The sequence below is a fragment of the Botryllus schlosseri genome, chromosome 11 (genome assembly GCF_051294905.1).
Source record: "Botryllus schlosseri isolate E-star chromosome 11, Bs_hap1, whole genome shotgun sequence".
Lineage (NCBI taxonomy): Eukaryota > Metazoa > Chordata > Ascidiacea > Stolidobranchia > Styelidae > Botryllus > Botryllus schlosseri.
In genome coordinates this window covers 19,262,267-19,288,658 of record NC_137246.1, presented here as the reverse complement: position 1 = coordinate 19,288,658, position 26,392 = coordinate 19,262,267, and the positions used below count along the sequence as shown (strand labels likewise).

At 40.6% G+C, this 26,392-nt stretch overlaps 3 protein-coding genes across 3 annotated transcripts; 2 read left to right on the top strand and 1 right to left on the bottom strand.

The window, feature by feature from the left end:
- Positions 1 to 3,295: 3,295 nt before the first annotated feature.
- LOC145449401 (V-type proton ATPase 116 kDa subunit a 1-like) lies at positions 3,296 to 12,062 on the top strand. Its single transcript, XM_080327751.1, has 20 exons — positions 3,296 to 3,507; positions 3,585 to 3,663; positions 3,731 to 3,828; positions 4,081 to 4,265; positions 5,099 to 5,225; positions 5,293 to 5,375; positions 5,462 to 5,555; positions 6,025 to 6,102; positions 6,620 to 6,748; positions 6,810 to 6,960; positions 7,914 to 8,050; positions 8,113 to 8,255; positions 8,313 to 8,445; positions 9,159 to 9,277; positions 9,764 to 9,893; positions 9,971 to 10,168; positions 10,808 to 10,936; positions 11,004 to 11,121; positions 11,189 to 11,279; positions 11,746 to 12,062. Exons 1-20 carry the CDS (start codon positions 3,391 to 3,393, stop codon positions 11,921 to 11,923), a joined length of 2,517 nt encoding a protein of 838 aa, XP_080183877.1. The 5' UTR covers positions 3,296 to 3,390; the 3' UTR covers positions 11,924 to 12,062.
- A 139-nt stretch (positions 12,063 to 12,201) lies between these two features.
- LOC145449403 (DNA replication complex GINS protein PSF3-like) lies at positions 12,202 to 13,597 on the top strand. The gene has a single exon (XM_080327754.1). The coding sequence runs from the start codon at positions 12,790 to 12,792 to the stop codon at positions 13,408 to 13,410; it is 621 nt and encodes a 206-aa protein (XP_080183880.1). The 5' UTR covers positions 12,202 to 12,789; the 3' UTR covers positions 13,411 to 13,597.
- A 2,515-nt stretch (positions 13,598 to 16,112) lies between these two features.
- On the bottom strand, positions 16,113 to 23,088 carry LOC145449402 (ATP-dependent RNA helicase DDX42-like). The gene is made up of 13 exons (XM_080327752.1): positions 22,810 to 23,088; positions 22,638 to 22,745; positions 22,035 to 22,112; positions 21,843 to 21,969; positions 21,471 to 21,774; positions 20,467 to 20,713; positions 20,153 to 20,359; positions 19,934 to 20,092; positions 19,246 to 19,350; positions 19,070 to 19,189; positions 18,872 to 18,990; positions 18,341 to 18,574; positions 16,113 to 16,609 (listed from the first exon to the last, which is right to left on the bottom strand). Exons 1-13 carry the CDS (start codon positions 22,912 to 22,914, stop codon positions 16,381 to 16,383), a joined length of 2,142 nt encoding a protein of 713 aa, XP_080183878.1. The 5' UTR covers positions 22,915 to 23,088; the 3' UTR covers positions 16,113 to 16,380.
- Positions 23,089 to 26,392: the final 3,304 nt, after the last annotated feature.

Genomic DNA, 26,392 nt, shown 5'->3' with positions numbered 1-26,392 from the left:
CCTCCAGACCCCTCATCAGGCTGTACATTAGGCCCACTTTACTGATAGACGAGATTTGTTGTACTCCTAGTGAGACAGCATATATCGCCTAACCGCGCGAAAACGCGAAAATCTTTTATAATTATGATCGAATCGGCCAATACAAGCGGGTAACATATCCGGGCGGACCCGTTGGTAATGACTTGGTTACATGTTGTTATTTTTATTTCGTGACCTCCTGTCTGCTATGTCAAAAGATATTGAAATTGCCCAAAGTACTAAAGACGCACACGACTTCAAATTGGTATCACTTCACTGGTAAATCATTTTTCTCGGTGTGATGGCATTTGTCTTGCGGGGTTCAGATTGTCAGAATAGGAAGATTCGGCGCCAGCTATTTAGGCGCTTATGGACAATTAAACACATCGAAGTTTTCGGTCAGCATTAGGGCAGTCTTTTTCGGCCAAAGTTTTCTCGCTTCCGATCGTTCTGGCACACTTCTCGAAGTCGCATGTTACATGACCTAAAGCTCCATATGTCTTGGTGCGTCGAGGCGCGGTAATGGCCGATGCCGAAATGCGCATTTCTATAAACCATGATGCGTATTTTTTCATGGGGGGTACCCAATAATCAAGATAGGCCTATGTGGCAACAGTAAATCACGCCTAGCGCGAAACAATTTTAAAAAAATTATTGTTATCGTGCTTTTCGACCAAAATATTCAAAAAGGACAATGATCTATTCCGTTCTTTTTCGATTGTGAATCTATTGGCAGGATGAAACGAGTTGAAAGGAACGAGGACTTGGTCACATTCACACACATTCCGACTCATTCTTGAATATGACGAAAGTATCATCTACATTCTACATATCGGCGGTACTTTGAGATGCTACACCAGGGGTTCTCAACTTCCCGTGTATAACGGGCCGCATTTTACCAGCAAAAGACGCCGCGGGCCGCAGAACATTATTACTATGTATTTGCGGGCTACTATTAAATTTACGCTACTGTATAGCCTATTTACCAGTCCTATACGGGCGTTTAGTACCCTTTTATGCATTCCAAAGCAATGATGGACAGCGTTCGTAAGTTTGCATAGTTGCTTTTTTTTGAGAATAATGTGTCTCCCAGCGGCGCATTACGGTAACATTTTTGTTACTTTGAGCTCTCCGTCATAAGAGAAAAAGTCTGGTGTCTCGAGGTCAGCAATAGTTACAGAAGTCAGCTTTGTAATGTTGCCTGTTACAAACACAGTTTCCGCCGTTTAATTTCCCGTTCCTTTTTCTTTTTTCTGTTCAAACCATTCACGGTGAGTGAAACACTCTCTAAAAATGTACTACGCAGCGGGATTCTCTTAAAAAAGAGTTCAGAGGAAGGCCGATTAAAAAAACAATCTTAACTCGAGCAGATATCGAGAAACCAGAACACATCAAATAATGAGTATTCCAACGACACAGAGACGGTACGATAAGAGAGCCAAGTAGCTAAATTAATATGCAAGAATACGGTGCCAGTAGTAAATACGTTCATAATGTCGCGGACCGCGGGTTGAGAACCCCTGTGCTACACGTTTGTCATATTCAAGAATGAGTCGGTATGAGCACTGATGAGCAATCTGTAGATCAGGAATACATGTTGTGATATATTACTACTATAGTGTCCGACAACGTAAGCTATAATCACAGGGCATATCAGCAACAATCCTGATGCTATCTATAGCTAAGCTGTAGCACCCTACTGCAAAAGTTCCCTTTGGAAGATTTTCGCTATAGGCATTGAATTGATGTTCACTATTCCGGGTATCTTGACAGAAACATTTTCAAAGCTATAGGATTCTACGAACTATGTAACAGGCACTCTAATGTCGATATCCTCCAGCACGAACTTTCAACACAAAGTATCGGTACCAGTTGTCAATTTTTATTCACCGATGTTCATGGTCGCTGATCAAGTGATCATGTACTGTACATGTGTACATGGAAACGCGGCCACCATTCCTTGGCTCAGCCAATGCAGGCTAAGCCAAGTAGTGGCCGCACACGTAAACGCGCGAAATGACTCGTTGCTTCCACAGGTCATATCAGTGTGTCGAGAACGGCATGCACTTCGGCTACAGGTACAGCGAATTTGTCGACACCAATCACTTGATGACTTGAAATTGACTCTTGAATTTTGCTTCGAGTCACGTGTCTATCATCCACATTAAAAAAACACCGAGTCAAGTCAAGACGTCTTTACAAAGTGACTCCAGTCAAGTCGAGTCATCTGAAAAAGCTGACTCGAGTCGTCCCATGGTTCCAACACTGGTAGCAACGGTGATTACTTCGAATACAGCTGAACTTATCGATTGCATTGTAACATCACTTGCGAATCCAACTTAAAACGGCCATCCATAAGAGGGCGTTCTTTGATATCAACTCCCTAATGATCAGCTGACTCTTGACTTGGGATAGAAAGTTTCGGCAACGGTTGTACTGTACGTACCCTGTGCTGTGTTGACTGACAGGGCATAGCATGGCATGGCTGGATATAATGGTATAAAGTAGATGGACAGCGTGATTAACAATACGCTGATGAAATGCAGCAGGGTGTGTGCACAGTGCAGTGTGCAATCACGTGTTTACAGTCGGAGAGAAAGCAGAAAATGAATTTACATGCGAGTTATTTAGACCGGTGTTATTTAGGAGCATTTCGTAATTTTAGAAAATCTTTGGCTGTTGAAGATACGGCACCTATTGAGCTTATGACTTACCATGTTTGAAAGAATCATGTTAGTTCTCATTTTTATTACATGATGGATTGGAAAGTATGAATATCAATTCCTCTATAGTAGATAAACGTAACATTTTGATTTTGGTGATCCCTGATCAGTGATCACTGATTATCTAGCGTAAGTGGAATTTGCCCAATTATTTGCGAGACATTTCATAAATAGCTAGTAACTGCGATCTATTTATTTTACGCTAATGATAACGTCACACTTTCATGCACTTGTTCTGACCTGATGGAGAATGCTTGAAATTATTTTCAATGCCAAAGTAACTGACACCCTACCTAACCCCATGAGTCCAAAGGTTTACCAACAATATTTTTGTGCATTCCTAACCAGTCGATTGTGACTGTATCATAACAAACATCTTGTGAATGTTCCCACTGGACCAACAAATTCTTGACATGTATTAAGAATTACCGGATATAGTTGTAGACATGAGACATCCAGAAATTCTCTGCTTTGTATCTATTCCGTTTGATGAAAGTATTTTCCTTATCTTGGTCATACTTTTGCCTTGATTTGACTGACATCTCGTGTCCTCCCTAAAGTTTCATGTGTGATTTTGCAGAAATTTTTAAGTGACAGATTTGGCAGTGGCTCATATTTCAAACCAGTGCCGAGTCGCACAACTTGAAACATGGGAAGTCTGTTCCGGAGTGAGAAAATGTGCTTGGCACAGCTCTATCTGCAGAGTGAAACCGCATATTCATGCATCAGTGAGCTTGGAGAACTGGGTCTAGTTCAATTCCGAGACGTTAGTTTTTATTATATGACTGTTATTATTGTCAGTGCATTTGTACTTAATAATCGTTGTACGCGTCTTCTGTTCAGTTGAATCCCGATGTCAATGCTTTCCAGCGGAGATTTGTCAACGAAGTTAGAAGATGCGATGAAATGGAAAGGAAAATACGTCAGTGAAAGAGATCTCCGTCTCATGCCTTTGATGCTTCATAATCAATCTTTTTTGATTTTATCAGGGTTTTTGGAACGGGAGTTCCTGAAGGACAATATACCGATTGTGGATGATGGTGAAAATCCTCCTGCCCCTTTGCCGAAAGAGATGACAGAGCTTGAGGTATAGTTTCAATTTTTTGACTTTCTTCGACGGGCTGTAGTTTCCAAGCCTTATGCCGTAAACTTGCAAATTAAATCATAACAACTGGAATATCATAAGGCGCGGGCCAGCTAGATTAATCCAGACACAGCTCAATCACAGAGCCACGTGTCCCATTTGCCGCCCAACACAATGAGAGTTATTATTGTAAAATTATTACATGTTGTATAGCTGCTCCAATAGCTCACAAACTTTTATCTTTTCAAACCGCAGGATGAGCTGGAAAAACTGGAGAACGAAATGAAAGAAGTCAACACCAACCAAGAAGCAATCAAGAGATCTTATCTGGAATTGATTGAGATGAAGCACGTGCTACGTCAGGCCAGCTACTTCTTTGAAGAAGTTGACCGCCGGCAAATACGTGACGAAGAAGGCTTGAATCAGACTTTGAATCTCGGGTAATAGTTTTGTCGGTTTGGCAATTTTCGGTTTATTGTTGGTTTTCCAAACTGTTTGCAATGTGTTCGTGGATAGATTAGCTTCGTAAGGATTTAGGTTGATAAACAACTGAACACATAACTAGGCAACCTGGAGAAAGCTATGTTACCGATGCTATTCCAATATTCTTCAATCTATACTGGAAGTGGTGACACTAATGCCAGCGTGCCATACGCATTCGGCACGCGACAACTTCTTGTGCGGTCCATGGAACCCTGGAGAATTGTTGAAGAATATTGATAAATTAAAAAAAGTATTCAGATGTTGAATGCGATGCGACCCTCGAACTAAAAACTTGCCTACTCCTTTGATCTATACAAATAGTTGTATGTGGTATCGTGAAGCATCGGGTGCAACCATTTTTAACTGCTGCTTTGTCAATTACCGTACTGCGCGAACTTGATATCTGTGTATTGGTTCACTGACAAATACTGTTTGCACATTAGGAAGGCAGTCCGAGTACGCAATGCAGAATATTGATGAATCAGGTTACACATTTGTTTGTGTGTTTTCTGTTCACACTGTAAGACGCTTGCACAGTAGTATATCCGGTGATTTAAGCTTAACCTGTACAAGCATTACATCCAAGTTTTTTCGAGACTAACCCTTTCTATAAAATTAAAAACCGATTACGTTTATGGTCTTGAAAGTTATGCAATTTAGCTTTCTCATTGCTTTGCGAAATTTAGTCATTTGCTCCTCAGAAGTTTCACTTGTTATCCCAGTACTAAAAGTTGAAGATGCAGTTTGAAAGTTTATGGTTTCATCAAATGTATTTCTGTTAATTTTTAAGGTTTATCACTGGAGTGATACCGCGTAGCAAAGTGTATGGATTTGAAAGAATTCTGTGGCGTGCCTGCAGGGGAAATGTCTTCATGCGCTACACCGACATACCCGAGCCTTTCGAGGACCCATACACTGTAAATTTGACAGTTGTTCAGTTTCGTTCTTAGTTGAAAGAATTTTACTGAAAAAATCCTATTCCAGGGAGAAGAGGTTGACAAGTGTGTCTTCATCGTGTTCTTCCAAGGCGACAGATTGAAGGGCAGGGTGAAGAAGATTGGGGAAAGGTTGGTCGATTGATGATGTCATAATTACTCGATTTGTTCAAATGAACAAACAAAACACGAATGTTCCCAAATTCCTCTTTTACCAGCCTGAGAGCGGTTATCTATCCTTGTCCCGAAAGGGCTTCTGAACGGCTATCGACGTGTGAGGGAATATCTCGAAGAATCGCGGACATGAAGCATGTAAGCCTATTGTGTGGCGGTTACTATGTATGGAAATCGCATTCCCTGCCAATATATTGAGTCATATACCAGGAAATGTCTTTCGGAAATTTGATACTTAATGTGCTAACAGTATGCTGTATGTCCTCATAAAACTGTTAAACAGGTTGTGTGCCTAAAATGCCGGCTCGGGAATAGCATTTTTGGTGGCCTACGTTGAGTACAATCAATATTGATATTTAGCTTTCAACGTGTGCACCTATCATTCAGTTCGTGCTGTATTGACAAATTGTGTTGTCGGTTCCATTTCCTTTGAATCGCAAGTCATATGACTTTCACAGACCATATGACTGTATTCTGCAGTTTGTTGATTTCAAATGTTTGCTCTATCACTAGATTGTTGGCGTTAACTGCAAACTCTTGAAACAGCTGTGCGGATGCGCTTTCAGCTTATTTCCTGGTACACCCTCAACTTATTTCCTTTTTTAAGGTTCTGAAAGAGACCGATGATCACAGAGCGCAGGTTCTTGAAAGGGTCGCCCAACATCTGAGAATTTGGAATATTAAAGTAAGTCTTGTGTTTGGTTTTTATGATGAGGTATCACATCTCTGCTGTTGTGGCGCTGGATTTGATCAGTAACAGACAACACCCACATTTTCAGTCGTACTTGAGACACTCCATATACTTTCACTGATTAACTAGCCGTACTTACTTTCTACCTTTCAAATTCTGCTAAACAGAATTTAGATTTTAGGTGGATTTGCATTATTTATATTGGTGAAATCATCGCAAAGATATGATGGAAAATTTTGATGTAGGACGTTACATTCTCTTATTTGTCAGTCATGTCGCCATGTATGCAGCATCGAGACATTTGTTAACAAGCCATTCTGATATCTTCCTTTATCCTGCATAGCTTCTTATCCACGCACTAAGGTATTGACACGGAGAGCTATTGTTATCTTCAGAAAATCGTTACCATGAATGTAACTCATTATGTGTGCACAATCGTTACTTGCTTAGCGTAAATGATCGTTGCTCATTTGCTGCAAAAATACCTTGAGACAAATTCATTTTTTGTCAGGTACGCAAGATAAAAGCGATCTATCACACTCTGAATCTGTTCACCATCAATCAGAAGTGTCTGATCGCCGAGTGCTGGTGCCCGACTAGCAATTTGGACGATATTCAAGCCGCTTTGAGGAAGGGCGAAGTAAGCGCGCTTTTGCGGTTGCGTGTTGTACTGTCGCCGTTATGTTTGTCTCTGCTTTCAGGAGCTGAGCGGTTCAGCCGTGCCTTCGATATTACAAGTCGTGTACACTAAAGATGAACCGCCCACTTATAACAAGACTTCTAAAATTTCGAGTGCCTTTCAAGGGATGGTGGACGCGTACGGTATAGCTGATTACAGAGAGGTCAATCCGGGTGAGTGCTACAAGATTTAGATCACCTAGTGAGATGGCGGGCGTTTTAGTTCTTGACCTATGTGCTTAGCCGCTTACCTTGAATTCACTGGAGTAATGTGTCGAACCTGTTGATATCGTGTTTTGAGCCAATATTTTATGCTGACATAAAAATATGACACGTTTCGACTGGAAATTTTTAGTGGAAGCTAGTGGAAGTAATTTTCAAAATGTATCACTGAAAAACTCGTTTGTTTACAATCAAACTCCGTATGAGAACGAAACTGGTACTTTCATCACAATCGGCGTATACCGTTGTCCAGGAAACTCAACTTTTTGGCGTTTTCACCTGGTCTGACAGTAATGAAAACCCTCTCAATTGTAACAGTTGCGGTAGAGACAATTAGAGATGATCGAAGCCCAACTAGAAGTAGAACTAATTCAGAACATTTCTACTCAGTTACAAGTGGCGGTGACGATTTCCAGGACATGTGGAAGTGCTACAAGCGGAAGTAGAAAATGTACGGGTTGTAGTTTAGTTTCAAAATTCAGATTCGATCGATGGCTCGTGTACTTTTTGTAGGTAACCGCAGATGACTGCGTTCCAATTTACAATATTACATATCACAATTACTTCTCAACAAATGCAACCTTTACCGATATTTCTACGGAGAAGGAGATCTGTAATAATCAGGGATCGTCAAATAGGCCATCGTCGGTACTCAAGTAGAAGTAAAAGTAACATTGTAAATTTCTACTGGAGTACTAGTAGTCGTAGTGATTAACAAGTACATTAAGTGAAGAAGCGAGTATTCTAGCCGTAGCATTAGTAAAAAATCGTAACCACTTCATTGCGAGTAAGCAAAAGCTCCTTGAGTACTAAAAAGGGTAGTACTACTTCGTTACTGACGGCCTCTGCTAATAATATGGTTCTGAACCGAGCTTCATCCTGAAGATATCCAATTTCAATTGCAGCTCCATTCACCATCATTACCTTCCCGTTTCTGTTCGCTGTCATGTTCGGAGATATGGGTCACGGGCTGATCATGTTCCTGTTTGCCTTGTGGATGGTGATCTATGAGAAACGTCTGGAGAAGTTTTCCAACAGCGAGGTGCGTTAGTCGTTTGATTTACATTTTCGAGGAAATCTTTGCGACGCATCTTTCTCTCACAGTTCTGGGTGATGTTATATGGCGGACGGTACATCATGTTTTTCATGGGGCTATTCTCGATTTACACGGGACTGTTATACAACGAATGCTTCTCGAGGTCTTTGAACTTATTCGGTAGCTCTTGGAATGTTTCGGCGATGAACTAGTAACTTCTTGCTTGTTGTCTTTTATTTCTTCTTGGTATATCGTCGAATGTTTCTAGTACCGACGAACTCACTAATCCGAACGTCAAGTTTTTGACTTTGGATCCGGCGCGGCCAGGAGTGATGAGAGGATCGCACGGAGAAGATTACCCGAACGTCACCAGCACGCCATATTATTATGGAATCGATCCAGTAGGTTCATTTTTGTGATCGGCTCAATGGTGGTATTTATAGCGGTGTTTTAAAATGACTGCAAGTGAATTAGGCTCTTCATGCCCCTAATCGTAGCCCTGACCTAATCGTAAGCTCTAACCTAAATACATTGAAACATACATACAAACTGCTGAGTCCCGAATTTACCAAGTGCAGTATATCACAATTCATGCTCATACTCAGCAAAACGATCATTTTTGAATTTATTAATGCATTGTTTTCATAATAATAATCATAGTAATAGGTACAGTTATTGCATTTCTAATGCCAAATTCACAAAGTGACGAATTCTACATGCCAAATTCGCTGGTAACCATTTCAACGTCAATTCAGCGACATACCAGCAGCAATGAATTTCAGTGTTTTAGTTGGGATTATGTGCTCTGGATGAAGTGTAGTGACAAAAATCAACAGCAGTAAACAGTTCACTTTAACGGTAAAAGTCTTGGCGGTTTGTTGAGGGTTAGTTGATATTTAATGGTAAAAGATCTTAGGTTAATACCGAACCCATAGCCAGCTTTTATCAAAATACCTGTCCGGAAAGTAATTTCCTTGAACGTAAACATCTCTTGTGTCGCTGCAATGGCCAAAGTTGATGTTTCTAGGAACACGATTGCTCAATTCTCTCAAATATGTGGACCGCTAGTCGTATTTCAGCTGACATTTATCAGAAAAGATCAACCCCGTTTCAGGTTTGGCAATTCGCCAACAACAAGATCACTTTCCTAAACTCCTACAAGATGAAAGGGTCCGTTATCATCGGCATCACTCACATGGTGTTTGGAATCGTGCTCAGCTTGTTTAACTACGTGTGAGTACCGGTAGTTGACTATCTGTATGTACATATTTTCCTGTGATTTATGATTCATTCTGCTGAGATGTAATCGAGTGCGGTTTTAGCAACTGTGTTTCCGGTCCTTGAAACATGATGACATACCGTTTTGCTTATGTCACATGCAATATTGTATTTCTGCCTAACGAATGTGGCCGCAGTATAATAAAACTACTGGTCTTCTAATAGGGCTGAAATTCCGAGCAAATTGTTGATATCAAATGCATCGCGAGTATTTTACAATGTACTCAGCATAAAACATTACATAATGCTGTTTTTTAATCAAAATCTTTTATCAAGATAACTATCAGGTGGCGATTGTGTTAGCAATGATCCTTACACTGTACTAGAGTGTGAATTAGAAATATATGGCTGATATTATCTTACTATCAAATGCTAAATTATCTATGTAGAATATGCCTGTGAAATATATAATGCAATACAATACAACATGTTTAATTTCAGGCACTTCAAAAAGTATTTGAACATAGGGACCATATTTGTGCCTCAGATGCTTTTCATTCTTTCCATATTTGGATATTTGGTCTTCATGATCATCTATAAGTGGATTGCCTGGACTGCTGCTGAGTCGAAGGTAATTGAGGTTTTGATATATCCATTGATAACTATTGTTGTGATTGTTACATGGATTTATTAAATTCTTTATTTCAGGAAGCGCCAAGCCTTCTGATTGGACTTATCAACATGTTCATGTTCACTACGCCGACACGCGCTGCACACACTCTGCTCTACGACGGTCAGCAAACGGTACAGATAATTCTGGTCGGAGTCGCAGCCATTTGTGTGCCCTGGATGCTCCTTGTGAAACCATGTGTAATATATCAGAGACACAAAAGACGAATAGTGAGGGTAAGACACGATCGGTTGTTGTATCATCTTAGTGATCGTTCAGTCAGGACTCAGCACTACTGGCTTCGTCAGATGAACACTGAATGTTTTCCAGGAAATGCAGCAACAATATTTTGTGTTACAGTAATTGATCAAATTTTCCACGGAATTTTGGTTTTCCATAATCTGAAACAAATGTTGTGCTTCGTGACAGACTTGGAGAACTAGATAACTCTAGATGTCTAATTGAACTAATTAAAGCGAAGTGCCGCTAATCTATTTTGTGAAATGTTTCTTTGCTCTTATTCTAATTCTAATCTAAATTGTGAAATATTTCTATGCTCTAATCTAAATTCTAGTTTCCGGTTTCCCAGTAAATGCTACAGAACTGTATAGTGTGAAACGAGCCAAGCTTGCTGTACAGACATTGACTTTTCTCATACTCATAAGAATGAACTATTTGATATTAATGGAGCTTGATTCAATGTCCGAATTTTCACGGATTCAGTAATTCTAATCCTAATCTAATTTGGAAATAACTCTTTAGCGGTAATTCTAGTCTAATTTTCTAGTTGTCCAATTCTGCTTCGTTGCATTTGTCCGCCTCATAAAAGCATGCATGTTACCGTGAAGATTGTGAAAGCAACCCATCTTTTGCAGGCTCCATCTTCCATTGAGGATGGAATCGATGAGAGTGAGAACGCTCCGATTATAGTCAACGAGCTACAACCGTCTTACGGCGCGGTTGGAGAGAGTACCACTTTCCCGCAGGACGATGATGAGGAACCGGTATGCCCTACTATATCATACTTCTAGTTAGCACTCGATTTATATCTATCGTGCGAATGATTTGCAGTTCGACATGATGGAGATTATGATACATCAGATGATCGAGACTATCGAGTATTGCTTGAGTTGCATATCTCACACGGCGTCCTACCTGCGATTGTGGGCGTTGAGCTTGGCTCATTCCGGTAAGCCTTTCGCTACATACTGATAGCCAGCCGGCTGGCGGATGTTGATTCAATATTTCTGTCACAGAACTTTCCGAGGTCCTGTGGACCATGGTGATGCATATGGGACTGTCGTGGCCTGGAATCATCGGTGCCTTCTTGAATTTCTTCATCTTTTGGTAATGCTTCATTTAATCTTCAATCGGTAGGACTAGTGGGTTCGCAGATATGTGACAGGGTAAGCCTACTATATAGCCTGTTTAGATCGCACACAATATCGCATGTTTCATTTTTGGTCTAGTAATGTTGTCTATTTTACTTTATGCTTGTCTTGAGAGTCACTACTTCCACTTGACAAAGCCTCAAGTAGTTTGACCCCTGCTGTATATATTTAGGACTGGTATGGGGAAATTGGCTGGCCAGTGGTCATCATCAATATAATCAGAATTCTTCAGACATTCTGTATCCTGCATTGATATATTGTGTTGTGGATACATCAGCAGTTCGACTATCTAGTAAAGTTGACCATAACATTAACCGTGATCAACTGACCATGCAGCCAATCATGAGAAATTTCTGACCAGCGCACTGATGTGCTATCTAGATTTGTGTGGTGGTATAATTAACAAATTATATTTTCTTCAGGGGTTTTGCTACATTGACCGTTGGAATTCTTCTTGGCATGGAGGGCCTTTCTGCATTTCTTCATGCTCTGCGTCTTCACTGGGTGGAATTCCAGGACAAGTTTTACAGTGGCGAGGGTTACCAGTTCGAGCCATTCTCATTCCAACTGATCGTGGAAGGGAAGCTTGAAGACGAATGATGAAGAATTATCACGAAATATATGAAAGCAGTATCATCATTGAGATTATAATGACTTGATAATCATCCATACTGTGCCTAGTCCCCGTTGTTGCCGGTTGAATAAATATCTGCCATTTAGGTACGACATAAGATATTAATGATGGCTTATTCTTGGTACTTTGATTAATTAGCTTGATGAGATTTGTAGAAGCATCTTGCACAGAGGTGAGTGGAAATTGAGGTTGTTAGGTATTACGTGGTGTTGGTAGGTGGGTCGGTCTTCGTAGTGTAGTTCTGTTGCTTCAATCAATCGTCAGCGATGGTATTTCTATCAGCACAAGGCATACAACGTGATGTAATGCACAGATAGGTAGTCTCCTATGTAAAGCTGGTAATATGTGAATGTTTATTGGATTCGTTACCATCGGTGAATTGGTTTCTAGGTGAGCCGCAGGGTTGTAACCAAGTCACAAAGCTCCGAGTCACAAGTCATTCTCACTTTTATGGTTTTGACTACAGTCATTTTCACTTCACCATCGAGCAGAGGTTCGAGTCCGAGTCATGGTATTATGACTCGAGGCCGAGTCATTGTGTTGACTGCTCAGTTTCCAGTTAAAGTCTTTTTAAACCCACTCTTATAATTCTGTTTGGTTATATCGAATGGTTCGCGTTTATAATATACTAATTTTCCTCACTTTTAACAGTTTCTGGTCGCAATGATTGGGAAGGCCTATTTTAATGACACAGCCGAGCGATCATACGCTTCGCTTCAGTTACGATTTGACGGGCATTTAAAGATTTCGAATTTCTTCATCAAGCTTCGGCGTTTCGTTTTGCTTTGCTACCAGTTTCGTTAATATTGCGCGCGGTTACGTTCGTAACAATATGGATTGTGCTCCTGCCAGTGGAACTCAAAGACAAAATTACTTCAGCATTGATGACATACTAATGTCAAGCGAGAAAATATCTTGCCAGTTTCAAAACTCGGTGCACGGTCTGGGATATTTAGACGTAGCATGTGGAAAAAGGGATATATCGGAAGGAACAAAGATGGATCTACCTCTTTGGCTGGCGACGGTATTGGCGGCACACCCCGGCCGAAGATTCGCGAACGTAGAAATCACAAAACCTTATAGAGAGGTTTATAGACAGATACTAAAAGCTGATGCAACTGTTGTTGATTTGCGGAAGTTGGGCCCGTATTACTACGCAATGGGCCAGCAGTTGCTTGTTTTCGACTCCAATGAGAGTATATTCATAGCACGAAGTCTTGTACAAACGTTTTCGGACAGATTCCGCAAAATAATGGACTGGTCGACAAATTCCATGAAGGCAGACTGCATGCAGCACAAAGAAAAGCTGGACGAAGTGGAACGGAAGTTATTTTTACTAGGGCAGCAGTCATTACATAACCAAATCAAATGGGAATCTGGTGACAGTCATAAAATAAGGGCATCAGAAATGATTGTTCGTCATCGAAAAAGAAAGCGTGAAGAACAAAGCTGATTTGTGTATTTTCGAATTCAGATTATATATGAAATCGTTATTTATTAACGCATTCGTGACAGCCAACTGGGAAGTTGATCTTCTTGGCATGCTTTTCCAACTCAGATATGGAAGTAGTATAATCAAGGGCTGGGAGTAAGCAGATAACAGGCTGAGAAGATTATTTTTCAGACCTATCTTTAATCCCCTATGGCAGTGGTTCCCAACCGGGGAGGAATTCCCCCCTTGGGGGGAATTTTGCAATTTTTAGGGAGGAATTCCACTTTAGAATTGTAACGGATTTCCCAAATTGTTCATGTTCGAACTGTCATGTAGTCAATCAGTTATATCTCAGCGTATGCTCCTTTATGGCTGTTTTTTGTTTCCTGAAAGTATATCTTCAAATGCTATTTGAAATCTCTTTTTCACATACAAACCCCCCCCCCCCTCCTTTTTTAAACTAGTTCAGATGTGCTGCAGTTCGCAAGACAATTTTGTAGGCCAGCGACGGCCTCTCAATCAAATATATCCTAAGCGAATAAATGTCGTGCCGAATCTATCACAACAAGGCCTCTAGTGAAAGTATTTATCTTATATTTTCAAGTCAACATTTTCAGACAGTGACTAAATATTCCAACGTCATCGATTCAAGTCAAAGAGTTCGCTAGCCTTGCTTTATTTTTAGTGAACAGCTACCCGATCGAAAAAAGACATGGTAAACTTGGTGCAATGTTGCCGAAACGTAATGGGTGTCCTAAATTTCCATGAACTCCAGCAGGGAATCTGATCACGCGTATGTTATATATCAAGGCTAACCCAGTCACGATGCTCCGAGTCACAAGTCAATTTCACTTCCACAGTTTTGACTCGAATCAAGTCGAGTAATTTTCAATTCATCATTGAGTCAAGTCCGAGCAGACGGTAGAGTCCGAGTCATAGTATTATGACTCGAGTACGAGTCCAAGTCATCCTCAAGTCAACACTGTTTGGTGATATTGAATGATTTGGATTTATGATATACTAATTCTCCTCACTTTGAGCAGTTTCTTGTCGCGTTGTCAAGTACCAGGATCAATAGACGAAATTCCAACACTTTACTGTTCTTCGAAATTACAATGAAATGTCGGTCTTGGCCGTTTTATAGTCTTGAGTCATATGGCTGAGTCGAACTCGAGTCAATACCCAGATTGTCTCGAGTCGTTTCCATATTTTGAGAAATTGACTGAGTCAAGTCGAGTTATCAGAAAATGATGACACGAGTCAAACTCGAGTCTGGTCAACCCTGCTATTTATGAAAGTACCACTATTGTTGGCCAAATGCATAAGCAAACTTTGAGAAAAAAATCACGAGAACAGTAAATTTATGGATACTGATTTTTCACAGCAGTTGTATTTGCGATTCGGGCATGGTAAGCCGAAAACACAAATGAAAGTGTGGGGGTCTGTTGAGTCAAGCCTTCCTGAATTTTTGTGATTGGGACCAAGACCATGGTTTTTGGAGGTATACAAAGTGTTATTACAGCACTGCTAGAAAAAACGCGCGGTACCGCGCGTCTTATTCTCTCAGTCAACAGGTGTTTGCGCGGTAAAAATGACCATTTTCAATCATCGGGCAGATTTATCCTAAGGGAGGAATTTTGGCTAAAATTTCGGCTAAGGGAGGCACGAGATGAAAAAGGTTGGGAACCACTGCCCTATGGAATCTCGGTTCATTTTTTAAAATATATCCTGCGTGATGAGAGCTTTTCTGCATAGAATAATAAAGTAATCGAATAGAAAGTTCTGCGTGACATCGCCACCAATTCCACTCTGGTCTGTAATTATGCTAGCGTGGACATGTAAATAACATGTCTTTATTCCGTGGATGAAAAACCTTTGTGGTTTTTATCCCAATGTCAGTACGCAACAGTTTGCCATACATTACTAACTGCATGTTGAAGCATTGTATCGAAACAAGCTATTTGAACTGCACTATCCGTTGATTTTGATGATTAACATGACCTCGTTATCTGCTGCAAACCCATTGCTATATAGTTGAGTCTGAAATCCATTTTAAGACATCTGATTGAAGCTGTCAAAATTCAACGTCTTTTACTACTTCTTCACATGTTCCTTGTTATTAAGTGTGTTGTACTGTTATTACCTCTTTAGCAGATTAGAGTAAATATGCTGAGTTCTCTGATGTGTCGGGCAAAGAATCGCATAAAACTATCGCAGACGCGCAGTTGTTTTAGGCACGTCGACCACCATGTGAAAAATACGAGACTAAACCAGCCAAAGTCGCAACATCGATCGTTTCAAAGCGAGCCGAGTAAAGAAAAAGGAATGGTGATATACGACGAGGCGAATTCCAATAAGAAGATGCTGCGATACGGCCGGATCGGTATCGGAATGCAATTGGTAGCTTTGATTGCGGGAGCTGAAGCAATACACGCTGTCCGCACGAAAGACGAATTTGAATCTGAAGTAAATCCCAATATTCAAGTCAACTTATACACTGGGAAGGCCGGATTCATATTGATTCCTGCCGCCCTTGGTCTCGCCATAGCTTTCACGGCAGCCGGATACTTTGCTTTCGGGAGGATCGTAAAGAAAGTTTTATTCACGCCATCAAGCGGTCGTATTACATTGATAACTCACCATTTATTCGGTGGAGAGAACGTTTCGGCCACCACCCTCGGAGGCGTACAAACCCAGCACAATTATTCTAAAGTCGAAGGCTATTCGTGGAGATTTCTTTTATCTGACGAAGCGGATATTCCAAACAAACAGATGTTTAATCATGTAATGGGCGTAGGTTACGACGAGTATTCGTAAGTCAAATTATACATTTGCATAAAAAAAACTCGTCCGTTGGTCATGTCGTGAGACACACTCCACCTCAGATGAAATACGCGCATTTCTCAAGGTAGAGAGGTTTCCTTTTGCTTTCGTACTGCCGTAGCTGTGCAATTCATGACTGCTCATGAAAATATGAGCATATTAACGCGATCATGCGTCCCATCGACTCTTTTTCTTCCGTCTCTGGCCGGACCCGGCGCCATCGCCTAACGGTGCTTTGAAACCGTGTGGTTCCCAGGAAGTGGCCTCCTCGGTGCTCTTAACAAAACTGCTTTTATATTGACTTTGAAAATAGTCTTTCATAGACGCGGCTCTGCCTCCTAGTACACCGCCTTTGGTGGACGCTCTGAACGCCGCCGTAGTCATTGACGAGCCCGAGCTGAAAGAGTGAATATCGTCAACGATGCAACATTTCACAAGATTCATTTGATCAGTGCGTAACTGCGTATATTAAAGGGACTCTGCTCTCCAAATATGATCCAATCTCAAATTGAGCAAAAAATGTTGGGAACACTTTTTTGCAGCAGTCATTACCCTCAGAAAGTCACCATGTTCAAACCCTTAAGAATGGATTTTAGATAGTTGCCACTGTGATTGCTTGATTACGTCGAAAACGTGCAACAGCAAAGTAATAGGCTAAGAATTGATGTGTGACATTCCATGAATCTTCTATTTGCAGTTCGAACATGACGTCGCGAAAATGTATTCCAACACATGTATTCTAACTAACAGAAATTGCTTGTTGATAAAAGGCATATAGAGCAGGGCTCTTCAACCGGGTGTTTCGTACACCCCAGGGTGTACCAAAATTTCATAAGGGTGTACCACTCAGAGAGGGGGTGTACTGGGGTGTACCAGATCCGCATTGAAATGGACCAATGGCTAGCTATCACAACAAGTTTAAGCTTCAGAACATGTGAACCGAGAGTGCAATATCGTACAATGTTCATATCAGCTGTACGCAGCTTGTATGTATATGGCATTCCTTTTGTGATGTCGTAGGCAAATGTTTCTCATAATTTCACAGTTGGTTTTTGACTTATTGATTCCTTTTGGGGTAGAACATAGAGCATGGTGAAGTTGACTGTGTTCGGCTTACCATATTTGTATATAATGATTGTCGAAGAAAACAGCACGAATGCACAGACATTTGAATTGTTACTTCCTGCGAGATCCTTATAAATAGCACAGTATAATAATTGTAAGGGCTTAGCCAGGGAGTCTCAAGGGGGGCGTCGAGTTTGAGAACCACTGTGTTAGATGGTAGTCAGGTAACGTCAAGTCCTAATTGGTATTCATCATTTCCAATAATACGTTGAAGCCTTGCTCATTCGCATTGCAACAGGCCAGACGTGGCCAACCAACAGTAACTATGCGGCCCTCTAAAGTCTACACATAATTAAATTAAAGCATCGGCGGCTGTCAATATGCAATTGAATCAACGAGCTGGTTCCCACATCTTTTTGACATTTATTATATGAAACAACCAACATTGTCGACAAAATTAATTTTCTAGGTGGAAAATTTTTTCACGCACTCCGCGAGCAGACAAGGAATCCAGACAACTTTTCCTTCCACTGATACTTGCTATTTTGGTGCATATATAGTAACCTTACGGGAGTGTTCTGCTTCTACAATCAGAAACTTTTATACGCAGGGTATATCTCAAAAACGCAGTGATGGCACAAAACACCACACGGCTGTGTGAAGTTCCCAGTAGCTAATTGGACATGAGTATATGAGGTCCAGATGGACCAAGACAACTCTCGGCGGAATGCGGCCCGTATGCTATACATGTAATCGAAATAAAGCCGTGAATAGCAAAAAGGTCAACACCTCTGGATTATGCTGACTGTACGGAATCAGCATGTTACGTGATCAGGGGTGTACGAGTTTCGAGTCAACGTTAAAAGGGTGTACCACAACGAAAAAGGTTGAAGTGCGCTGATATACAGTATATCATGACCTCATTGTTAAATATCTCATTCTAAAACTACTGAATGGCAACACAGCTAAAGCAGTTTGGTCATAATATGCAGCAGTGCAAATAGGCTATTTCTCATCTATGAAAAATTCAACCTGGTAACTTGCCGCAAGCCGAAATGCGTACCTTTTAGAACCCCCGGATCCCAACCCAGGCCTTTCTTTCCCGACAAAACCCTTGCCTTTTCCGTGTTGATACCGGGATTTCCTGAACCTCGAATTCTGCAGCGCCAGACGCATCAGCGGTTCCGGCACTTCCTGGTTCGCACCCTCCAGATTCCTCACTAAGTCACCGGCGAAACCGATGTCCTGGTGCGTCATGAGCGTGTACGCCGTCCCCTTTTCGCCCGCACGCCCGGTCCTGAGATTTGTTCACGTGGTAAAATCAACATTATTTGGCCCGTTACCAGTGAATTTGGCATGTTGAATTAGGGACTCGACGACCCCTAATCCTAATATACCTTAACCTTAATCAACCACGTTATTAAACACCAAGTTTAGATTGCCGAATTCACCAGGTGCCGAAATATCACAATTCAAGGAAACATTCATTTTCGAATTTAGTTGTACAATGTTGACGTGTTCCTTTATTAGTAATAATTACATTTCTACTGCCAAATTCACTGGTAACCGTTTCGACTTGACTGCAGTACAGTACCTTCCTATACGATGCGTGTGTGTGTCAATATCCCTGGCTACGTCGTAGTTGATTACATTCTTAATCGATGGAATGTCGAGGCCGCGAGCTGCCACATCTGTAGCGATCATTGTGGATACCTGGAAACGAATAGCATACTATTGGATTTACCTGTTTCGAGTGACATGATCGAAATAAACCGATCAAAAATGTACTTGCCTGTTGCTTTTTAAATTCCCCTATAACCTTGTTCCTGTCGAATTGATTCATATCGCCGTGCAAAAGGGAAGCCTCGTACCCGGCCTGCATCATTTTCTTGTGAAGGTCTTCCGAATTGGCCTGATTGCAAATTACTGTGTCAACCGTCGAAGGTTTGAGATTTCACGAGGCATTACCTTTTTCGTAACAAATATCAGCAAGCTGCCCTGACTGGTGAGGGGAACTATCCACCTCAGCAGCCATTTCCATTTCTCTTCTTGCTTGGGTAATATATCTACAATCTGACAAAAAAGTACGTCATATTACTAATGTCGGCAATAACTTGCTGCTACCGTACTAGACAAGTTGAACAGTTCCCGTTTCTAAAGTCCTTATTTGTAGTATTCCATTGCATTTTTACAAAGTACTTCCTAAAATAGTAACTTGAAAGGACAGTATTTTTCGCTAACGTCAAATGAACAGTGGACACATTCACCAAGGGCAAGGCTCATCGGTCATTGCTGCAGAATAATCTGTCCCGATTACAGTCAACTCATCTGCATCAGTTTTGGGGCTGCATGATTCAGCATTCAGTAGATTTAATCCACTTGGCACTACTTTGTTTTCATATTAGATTTTCTTAGGGAAAGAGTAGTGAAAGTATGCAACTGCATCCCGATCCAATTTTACTGTACTCAAGTAATTTTCAGATCTGTAATGATTGAAATGTATTGGAAATCGCTACTACAAATTGTCGAGTAGATATTTACAGCGTCACTACTAATCGCGCCCAGGTATTATCAATGACCATTGACCAGCACCCACCCCTCTGCATCAATTTAAAGGTTCAACAGTCAGCCTACTCATACCACCACAGAATCTCACCTGGGTCACATCCTTGTTGGCTTCGCCGACGTCTCCTTGAACCACCCTGACGGGATCGCTCAAAATATCTCTCGCCAATTTTTCGATCCGTCTCTTGAAGGTGGCACTGAACAAGAGAGTTTGCCGGTCCGGCCGCACATGATTGGCAATCGACCGCACCTTCAATGACATTAGGTTTCACACATCTGAATATCGCTACCGTGCAGACAGGATACCTACTTGATATTCGAAGCCCATTTCGAACATCCTGTCCGCTTCGTCGAACACTAAATATGTAACTCGTCTCAAGTTTGTGTTGTTTTTCTGCACGTGGTCGATAATTCTTCCCGGTGTTGCCACCACTATCTCAGACCCCTCTGCTAACGATTTTTGTTGCTCCCACATACTACCCCCACCGTAACACGAGGTTGATCGTATCCCGTAAATCTGTGGAAATATCACGAATTAACTTCCGAACGTACAAAGCGCAGAACCCTATCGAAATCAACAACGCAGTCATCGGATCTGCGTGAACACAATGAGACTTATCTCACCTTCCCGAATCGTCTGACTTCTGAATGGATTTGCTGACACAGTTCACGTGTCGGGGCGATGATCAGCGCTATCGGCCCGTCCCCCTCCTGCAATTCGGGCTGATCTAGTACATGCGTTAACATCGGCCAGACGAAGGCGGCTGTTTTTCCTGAACCGGTCTTGGCTATTCCGATTACGTCTCTTCCCATCAGAGCGCCGGGAGTTCCTTGTGCTTGTATCGGCGTCGGTGACGTGTATTCCATTTTCCTGAGAACAGGGGTTTTGAGAACAAATAACTCATTTACTGAAGCAGGTTTTTTATACTACTAAATTTAAACAATTTGGTAATTACCAGGCTCGACTTAACTCGATTCATTTTCTCAAAATACGGAAATGACTCGACTCGAGTCAATCTGTGCATTGACTCGACTTGAACTCGAGTCCTTGCGTAAGACTCGAACCAAGTCATACGACTCGAGACTCAGACGGCCGCGACCGACATTTCATTGTAATTTCGAAGAATAGTAATGTAACAACACTAATGGTATTTCATCTATTAGTACTGGTACTTTAAAATGCGACCAGAAACTGCTAAAAGTGAGGAAATTAGTATACTTTGAATGCGAACCAATCGATATCACCAAATAGACGGTTTAACAAGACTTCAACTGGAAACTGAGCAGTTAACACAATGGCTTGGACTCTGACTCGAGTCATAATATCATGACTCGGACTTGACTCGGTGGTGAATTGAAAATGAATCGACTTGACTCGAGTCAAAACTATAAAAATGAGATTGACTTGTGACTCGGAGCTTTGTGAATTGGTTACAACCCTGGTAATTACACTAGAAGTCATTACTTCGACCACCGCAGCAATAATTGCAATCATACAAGAGTACGGCATGACTGTAGTAGGAAAAAGGCAGTATCTTCTTTAAAGTATCTATACAAAACATAAAGGCAATACACAATATTATACTTTACTGTAATCAAATCAGCGACCATAAATTTGAAACAATCACCTTATTATTTTCAATAACTTTTCGTCGAATCCAAAATGCGCAAAGCTCGTCACAGGCTTCGGCGGAGTAAACCCAGAGACTTGTATCCCGAGTTTATTCCGCAGCGTGGATACCTCTTCGGAAGATAGTTTTTTGATGTCATCATGTTCCACATAGAAATTTTTTTCGAAGGAAGGATACTCAATTTCGGAATGATAAATAACGGGCAGAGGATCGATCATTTTCATGTTTTTCTCAGTCCCAGGAATCGGGTTACCATCTTCGTCGTACTCAACCGGGTCGTCCGTGTCAAGAAAAAGTTTGCCTGTGATCATAAAAAATGGAATAATCTCATTATACAAATGATCTGACATTGATAGACTTGAATCTTACCGGCATCGGGGTTTTCTTCCATATATTTGTAGTACTGCTCCTCATCATCTAAGTTCTCCAAATCATCTCTTATACCCTTCTTTGGGTCTCGCTTCTCGTAAGGATTCTTTTTGTCTTGTTTTTTCACCTTTATGTAAAAAAATAAATAAGAGAACGGACAGGCAATCGGAAAAAAATCATTCACAAACAGACTTCGCTCTCTATTCCAGCCATGAAGGCGTCAAGTGGATCTTCTTCCTCTTCATCTTCTTCTTGTTTTCTTATGAGATCCTATTGGTGAATATTTTACAACATGAGGAATTTGTGTAGTTTCAAATCTAACAGTAATGGAATGGGGCGGAAAGAATATACGGCACAACGATCAATACTAAAACGCATGTCAGATGTACACTTGCCTGGCCATGATTCAGATATGGTATTTTAGGGATCTTCAATACTTGAAGAAAGTCAGTTAGGATGAATAATGCCAACATGGAACTACAAATTATTACACAACAAATGTCTAGTGATAAGGCCTGGAATGGAATCCCTGTCTGTTTGATGCCATTAAGTAAGGTCTGCAACCTTTATGGCTTGTTATTCTCAGTAATGTTAAATTCAAAATAGGTTACTCTTCATGCTTCAGTGACAGTTCGTTATTCGCATAAGTACCTAGATTAAATTATAGAAGTTACACAAGACCCAAGTGACAGTGATCTGCAAGAAATGAACAATCTATCTGCAAAGATAGCAGTATGTTCCGTTCACGATACAGATCTTGGTCATGGCAAGTTAATAATGACCAAAACTACGTACTTCCTTCTCTGTTTCCGAAAGGAATGGGCATCCCGAGACAATATCGCGTCGCTTTTGTCGATCATCGTGGTTATCATCTTCATCATAAAAATACTCGTCTTCCCCTTCCTGTGTTCAAGTAAGCCGTGATCATATTATTTTTAGAAAGAATGATATCATGACCAACACTCACGCTTATTCGACGTTTGGAGCCTATCCTGTATGCACCTGATCCTCGCGCCCGCGTAGAACCAGTCATGTCAAAACCTTGAAAACCATATTTCCTTTGATTGCTCATCCTCTATCTCCGTGCATAAACGATACTAGAGCCTTGTAATCACTTTATATTTTGGATATGGTACAGTTTCTCTTCCAGACCTAATAACTTCCGTATGTAAGTCAGGGTAATACCTTGTTTTTACAAATCCGTTTCTGTGCATACAACGCAAATAAATAAATAATCAGCCAGCCAGCTACTGATATTAGATAAAACACTCCTAAATAAATCTGGTTCTGTAATAGTGCATTGACAATATTTTCGTTGTACGTAGGTCAGGCGCGGCCAACCACTGAGCTATATAAACACCGTGGCCCGCGAGATAATTCTCGAAATTAGTTATACTATAAAATTATTAATTACCCAGATAATTTATTGCGAACTTGCAAGGCCAACCAAAAATGAAATATAAATGAAACCAAACCTAAAAACAGCAACATTGACACCAGCATCAGATTCTACCAAATTCCAATTATGAACATCGAGGCTACATCTTTCCATCAAATTGTCAACTTAAACTATAGATAACTAACCTATGTAGGTTAGTTATCTATACTTAAACATCAAACATATTGAACAGCCGCCTTCAATCAAGAACTTGTCAGATCTCGAGCTGGAAAACCTAAGATCATCACCTCTATGGCTCAGTCATCCTTGCCACAACCAGGCAGTGGAAAGACATGTGACAGTGGTGACTGAAGCATCTGCCCATGTTTCAGGATTCAAACGTAGAGATGGCCTCGTCAGACAAAAACTGAAGTCTGGAAAGCAGATGAAATCTTTCAAAACTAAACATGATTGTAATGTTTGTGCTGCCTACTACAAATTTTCTCTGTTTCCAATATAGAACTGATATTTGTGTTTTGAATGTGGATTTCCAATTTTGGTGTTTTCAATCAGGAGCTTTGTGATACATGTGATACAAACCCACAACAGCATGTCGGTAAAAATCTCTTACCATCACTGTTTTAAACTTGTCGATATCGCGTGGCCGCACTACCGATGAACGCCATTTTAGGTACAGTTTTAGAAGTCACTATTAATGTCCGAGCCTTATTTACACTTGGAGGGGGCTTCATTTGTTTGAGCAAGTTTTGAAAAGTAGTTGTAATTGATGGCGTATGTTGCTTTTGACATCCCACTGCTTCAGTACCTAATTTGCTTGTAACTTTTTTTCTGTTCATTTTTAGGAGTAAGTTCTATGGAAGTGAGATAGAAACATGTGGCTCCTTCATCTTTTAAGCCCAAAATTAGCTTTCTAGAGTAAGCGGTTATCAAGATATGGCGAAATTGGCGATTTTCGGCTCGTTCGGTGGAAGTGCACGACCACTAGAGGGTGTACGAACCCAAAACTATGATAGAATTTATTTGTTTACTATTTGGCACCACATATCAAGATACTTATTTTGAAATTCAAAATTTTTTATTTTCACCCCACCCTATTGTACCCAGAGATGGTGGTCAAAGTAGTCAAGAAAACTACTCAAGTAGAAGTAGAAGTAGTGACGAAAAAATCTACTCAAGTACGAGTAGAAGTAATTCTTCCATAAGCAACCCAAAACTACTTGAAGTAGAAGTAGAACTGACTGACTTTAAATCTACTCAAGTAAGTAAGTAGTTGTGAAAACGATCCTAATTCGTTCACATGGATTGTCAAAAGGTGCAAATTGAGCAATGTGAAAGGTGCCGAGCTCTATTCATATTGATGTGTACCAGGAGGTAATCAATTTTCGACAGCATAAGCATTCTTCCGCATCATGGGATGAAAATGATAGTATTGATATGGAAATGCGATACTAATCGTCTGTTTAATCGAACTAGAAATCGTTCTAAAAAATATCATGGTATGGCGCCCTCCCCATATTATAAGGCCCGTGGTGTAGTCGAAGAGCAATACGGAGAAGTCGTGTAGGATACGGTGTCAGCACTTTGCGCGATTAGTAAATGTGAATAAAAAATATGGTGGATCGTGAAAATGCCATATTGTGTAGCTTTATTTCCGGGTATTAAAGGCATTACTACATGTGCACTTGCTGTTATACTTCAACATGGCATGTTATCGAGACAAAATAACTGATATTAATTAGAGCTCAAAGTGTATGATACTGGGAATTCAAAGTGAAATATATAAATACTACTTCTAAAAGCGGAATATGTATTTCATGTCTATTGACAGAAAGTTTCAAAGGTGGTGTGCTAAAACAGCTCTAAAACTAGTCAGAGTTCAATTTTTCAGATTAGGACACGCCATGGACTGCTAGAATACGATATGATAAGTAAATGCTAGATTGCGAATCATAAGTTTCAAACGTTATGATGACTGATGAGCCATATATATGTGGTGAAATATTCCATATGGGCAAAGGGCGACAATGCGGTGGGAACGGAACCACGCCAACCCGCTACCCAAATTATATTCACCGATACTTTCGTGAAATCATACTGGCTACTCCGTATCCACTGAGCGCGAAGCACGACGAAAATTTTTGTCTTTACTCAACTTTTATGAAAACTAAATATTGATACTCCGTGAAAACAGCCCCGAAATTCCTCAGGCTATCATCCTGATTGAAAGATTAAACTACTTCTACTTGACAAACTGAAAATAGCGGAAAGTAAGTAAGTAGATCACAAAACATTACGAAGTAGAAGTAGCGAAAATCAGATCTACTTGTGTAAGTACCAGAAGTAGAGGGGAAACTACTTGAGTACTTCGAAAAAGTAGAAGTCCTTCGTTACTGACCACCTCTGATTGTACCATATCAATTTGTTTCAACTTCTTGAGGCTTCGTATTCGATGGTCTATTTTGGCTGATAATAACAGACTGTGACATGTACTCATGTAGCTTACAGTTACTCACGTATTTTATTTGCAGTTCTACGTGTTCGTGAGCGATAGACGGTCTTTTTACATGTATATTTGAATTTATATTCATTATTTGATTCAAGATAAATGGCCAATTAATTTGTCTTTCACACAGCCAGCAAAATGTAATGACTTCGAGTCATCATCTCATATTTCGAAAATTCAATGTGACTTGACTCGTGACTTGAGTGGACTTTGGTATACCCCCCTCTGGGGGAACCAATACCAACGTTTTTTCAGGGTGGCTTACGAAGTGCTGTTTCGGACCTAGGTACAAACACAAACACAACCATTTGAATCGATAGTACTGAAAGTATAGGTAAATCAGCTGTATTTGAGTACCCCGAATGTAGCGTATGTTATCGTAGGGTTACCATATTTTTGAATCGGGAAAGGAGGTCATTTTTACCATATCATAAAAGTTAGTTGACCGAAACTGAAAACAGCTGGTTTTGTAGTATTTACTTCAAATCTTTATTTCACATAATTTATAAGACCATTTTCAGTTACCTCTGTTCATTATCCTAGCTGTAAAAGCTGTAACTGAGGACGAATTGCCAAAAAGGAGAACATTAGGAGACATTTCGAATTTGCTGAAAGAGGAGGACAAATCCTCCCAAAGTAGGAGGTATA

Bases quoted from the DNA above. Each gene is read 5' to 3' on its own strand.
- LOC145449401 (XM_080327751.1), top strand. From the start codon at position 3,391: ATGGGAAGTCTGTTCCGGAGTGAGAAAATGTGCTTGGCACAGCTCTAT. The intron at 3,508-3,584 runs GTTAGTTTTTAT...TCTTCTGTTCAG, and splicing joins GTCTAGTTCAATTCCGAGAC to TTGAATCCCGATGTCAATGC. The intron at 8,446-9,158 runs GTAGGTTCATTT...ACCCCGTTTCAG, and splicing joins ATTATTATGGAATCGATCCA to GTTTGGCAATTCGCCAACAA.
- LOC145449403 (XM_080327754.1), top strand. From the start codon at position 12,790: ATGGATTGTGCTCCTGCCAGTGGAACTCAAAGACAAAATTACTTCAGC.
- LOC145449402 (XM_080327752.1), bottom strand. From the start codon at position 22,914: ATGAGCAATCAAAGGAAATATGGTTTTCAAGGTTTTGACATGACTGGT. The intron at 22,746-22,809 runs GTGAGTGTTGGT...ACTTGAACACAG, and splicing joins GCTCCAAACGTCGAATAAGC to GAAGGGGAAGACGAGTATTT. The intron at 19,190-19,245 runs GTAATGCCTCGT...ATTTGCAATCAG, and splicing joins TGATATTTGTTACGAAAAAG to GCCAATTCGGAAGACCTTCA.